The 3,709-nt window shown below is 35.9% G+C and overlaps 1 protein-coding gene across 1 annotated transcript; it reads right to left on the bottom strand.

Moving 5' to 3' along the window:
• Nucleotides 1-421: 421 nt before the first annotated feature.
• Nucleotides 422-2,602, bottom strand: LOC125680662 (transient receptor potential cation channel subfamily V member 3-like). The gene has a single exon (XM_056143932.1). The coding sequence runs from the start codon at nucleotides 2,600-2,602 to the stop codon at nucleotides 422-424; it is 2,181 nt and encodes a 726-aa protein (XP_055999907.1).
• Between the last annotated feature and the right edge of the window lie 1,107 nt (nucleotides 2,603-3,709).

Here is a 3,709-nt window from a genome sequence, read left to right as displayed (position 1 = left end):
TATCCGTAGTCAAAATCAGTGTGCCAGGTACGGTCCAACAATCGGCATGAAACACGTCAGACAGCATTTGACCCAATGATAGGTTGTATTGGCAAACTAGATTGTTATAACGACAATATAAATTGCGAAATGCTGATATTAAAAGAGACTGTTGGAACCCCTGCACTATCAACTTGTTTGTCAGTAGCCTGCTTCAGTTTAAAAACTGACCATACGCAGAACAAGCTCTTGCATATCGAATCATTTGAGAGAGTATAAACACCATATGCAGGTGATAATGGAATATTGCTACATACATGTACATATTGGAAATTGACGATGGAGAAGTTGAAATCATCCAGTTTGTCATAAAGTTAAGTTGTTAGTTAGTCGTTAATATCTCCTTTCAGTAAAATATCTAAGTATGAAGCAGAAGCAGAATTTATTTAATTTCAGGGAATTGATGTGTTTGGTCATGATGGATTTTTTCCACCACAAATGTTACATCTTTATTTCTGCGCATTTTATTTCCATTTCTTATTAAGTCAATTATTTCATTGTTTCCATTTCGTATCAAATCAATTACTTGATTTACATCAGATTTATTTTTCTCTTCTTTTTCATCCCTATCGTAAAAAGATTCGTCCAATGAATGAACAGTTGTCAAATAGCGATATCTCTTTATACCATTACCTTTGGGATGAGGTAACTCTCTCGGAGTCCAGTGTTTTGCCTGATCGATGCATGGTACAACTTTAACCAGAAAAGGAGTAATCATGATATCTTCAAATAACTCTATCATACACAGTCTTTGGTACTTGTGATATGAGCTTTTTTCCTTGTGAACATCTGAAAACGTCTGAGACATGATGGCGATAAGAGCATTCAGCAGATGTATAAATGATAAAATTGCAAAGAGCACGAACATTGTATAGGCCAACCACGGGATTCTCGATTGATTTAGAACACCAATATCATTAAGACCAACCCCCATCTTAAACATGGTTAAAATTGACTCTCCAAAGGTATGGAATTCCTCTGGATCTTCATCCGTCCCTTTGAAAAGGACATGCATGACCGTGGTAAACGATATTAAAAGGAATGTAAATGTGAAAGAAAATGGAAAGAAATCTCTGAGGAGCCCCGTTTTCATCATGTATGTGAAAGCGACAAGATTTTCGTGAAAAGGAGAAAAATAAAGCATGAAATACCACCCGCATAGCAATAAGCATACTAGGTGATAGTCCCAATGTCTCCGAAGAAAAATAAATATAGATTCTGTTATAGCGCCAAAAGACACCACCGTTAAACAAATGATGTAATCAAGATTATGCCAAACTAATCCAAAACTGAAGTAATAACAACGTTCTGATAACTTCCATACAACCATAACAGCAATGAAGAAGTAAATCAGTCCAATCAAGAAATACATAACACCAACGATATAGAAATTGTCATTTACAACACACGAATCTGGATTTCCAATAGAACATGTTAAAGCATCAGATTTTTGCACGGTCACCATTGTTGCGAAAGAAATGAACAAAAAGTGCATTACCAGCCAGATGGCCATGGGAACAAAATAGGTTTTCCACTTCTTCTTTAAGATGAATTGAACTACTTTCTGGTTAAGAATTTGAAAAGCTTCTTTCATGCTACACCGCGAGTCAAATAACATTTCTAATATTGAAAGTTCTCCAATTTTTTGTCCATCGTTGTTTTCTATATACCGTATTAATCGGTCAAATTCAGTCACATCATATGTTCGGATGTCGAAGAGACCATCCTTAGCATTTTGGAAACAGTACACGTCTGAAATATTAATGATGTAGTCAAAGATTTCACCGACGCCAAGCTTGGCAGACAGTTGCAGCGGCGTCAAGTTTTCTTTATTTTCCCAGAACAAAATATCTGTAGGTTTAGAGATACTTTCTTTATCAGAGGAAGCTTTCTCTGTATATTTCTCCCACAAATACTTAAAAGCAAAAGTAACATCGAAAATCTTATCTGGGTAAATATCACCGTATTTGATCAGCGAATGAAATAATGTATCGCCATGTTTGTTTTTCTTTGAAATGCAAGCGCCGTTTTTCATCAGATGATCCACAATATCTGTAGAGTTTGGATCATTTGCTTTCAGCATGAGAGCGGCTACCGACAAAGGCAACTGCCCTATAAGAACAGTGTTCTTGAATTGGTTTCCATCAGCATAACTTTCTAACAAGTTCTTCGTCCTGTCGTTTTCCGTAGCATATTTTAGAAGCATTTTAACAGCTTTATAATTCCCCATGACTATGGCAACGTGTAGAGCTGTTTGGCCGTCTTCATGTTCTAGTAAAATGTCACCAGGAAGGTATTTCAAAAATCTCTCAACACTTTCGCTGGTCTGGTCATATGTGACTGCTAAATGCAAAAGTAATTGATTTTTCAAAGCTTTCTTCTGCTCGTTATTGTATTTTTCAATATCTTTCGATATCTCACTTAAATGATATCGAACCCCTTCTTTATTTCCAGATTTAATATGTTCTCTTATACTCTGAATAGTAGGATATGGATGCATGGATTCGCTTTTTAAATCCACATTCTGTTCATCTGTATTTTCCAGACAATCTTTGTTTCCCATTCTTGGAAATCTGCAAAGATAAAAAAGATATATTTCCTACAATTCAAATTCCCTAAACCCCATTTTAGCCTGTAGTATTACAACTGTATGTAAGAAAGAGTAATGTTAAGTGTTACAATTGTAAGTACGAATGAGTAATGTGGCTTCATGACAAGTTTTATAAATGAGGAAAATTCATGCACATATGGCGTATACCATTTCATCTGTCTGAACAGTGACAAGAAATCATCCAGATAGTGTTTAGAATAATTACGAATTTTAGTTAACAATTATAACCAAGTTATTTACTGCACATACAAAGGTAAGGCTTCCATTTGTTTGATGCCTTACCTCTGACAATTCAACTGGAACCATCACGAAGAGATCAGAAAAAGAAGCACGGCGGAAAATTTAAAACGGTATAGAAATATGTATGAACATCAAGAAAGAAGGCATAGAAATAATAACAATGATAATAATGATTGGATTTTATATAGCGCTTTTCAAGCGTATGCTGCTCAAAGCGCTTTAAAATACATTATTACCCCGGTAGACCTTATATCAATCTAGAACTTTCTCAGCTTCATTGGAAACAGTGCAAGCTGCCGCTACAGGCGCTAGATCACTAACATTCTAACAACATCTTTCACTGTCTATAGCCAGGTACCCCTTTTACACTTGAGTGGAGTGAGGAAATTCGTGTAAAATGCCTTTCCCAAGGACACAACATCGGTCCTGCCGCGGCCAGGACTCGAACCCACGACCTTTCGGTTGAGAGTCTCAAAGCCTAATCACTAGGCCACCAACGCCAATGAAATGTAAAGGAACATCGATGGAAAGGACATTGTACAGCTACAGCGTGAACAGGGAAAACGGTGCCACTAACTACCCAAATTAACATCATTATAATAAATCGTCACACACCTGTGTTAATATAGTTTGGATAGAAAAAATGACATTCATATTTTTATATTGACTTGTTATTAGCATAATTTATGTACTATAATCAATTAATATTGATGAAAATTAGTATTCAGTTTCTAAATAGTTATGGGTTCTTTAATCCTTTTTGGGGTAAGTAACTGCACCAGTCAAAATGGCTGTGATAAGTGAAAGTGCAGACGGTTT

This window comes from Ostrea edulis, chromosome 1, assembly GCF_947568905.1.
Source record: "Ostrea edulis chromosome 1, xbOstEdul1.1, whole genome shotgun sequence".
Lineage (NCBI taxonomy): Eukaryota > Metazoa > Mollusca > Bivalvia > Ostreida > Ostreidae > Ostrea > Ostrea edulis.
This window is presented reverse-complemented; position numbering and strand designations above follow the sequence as displayed.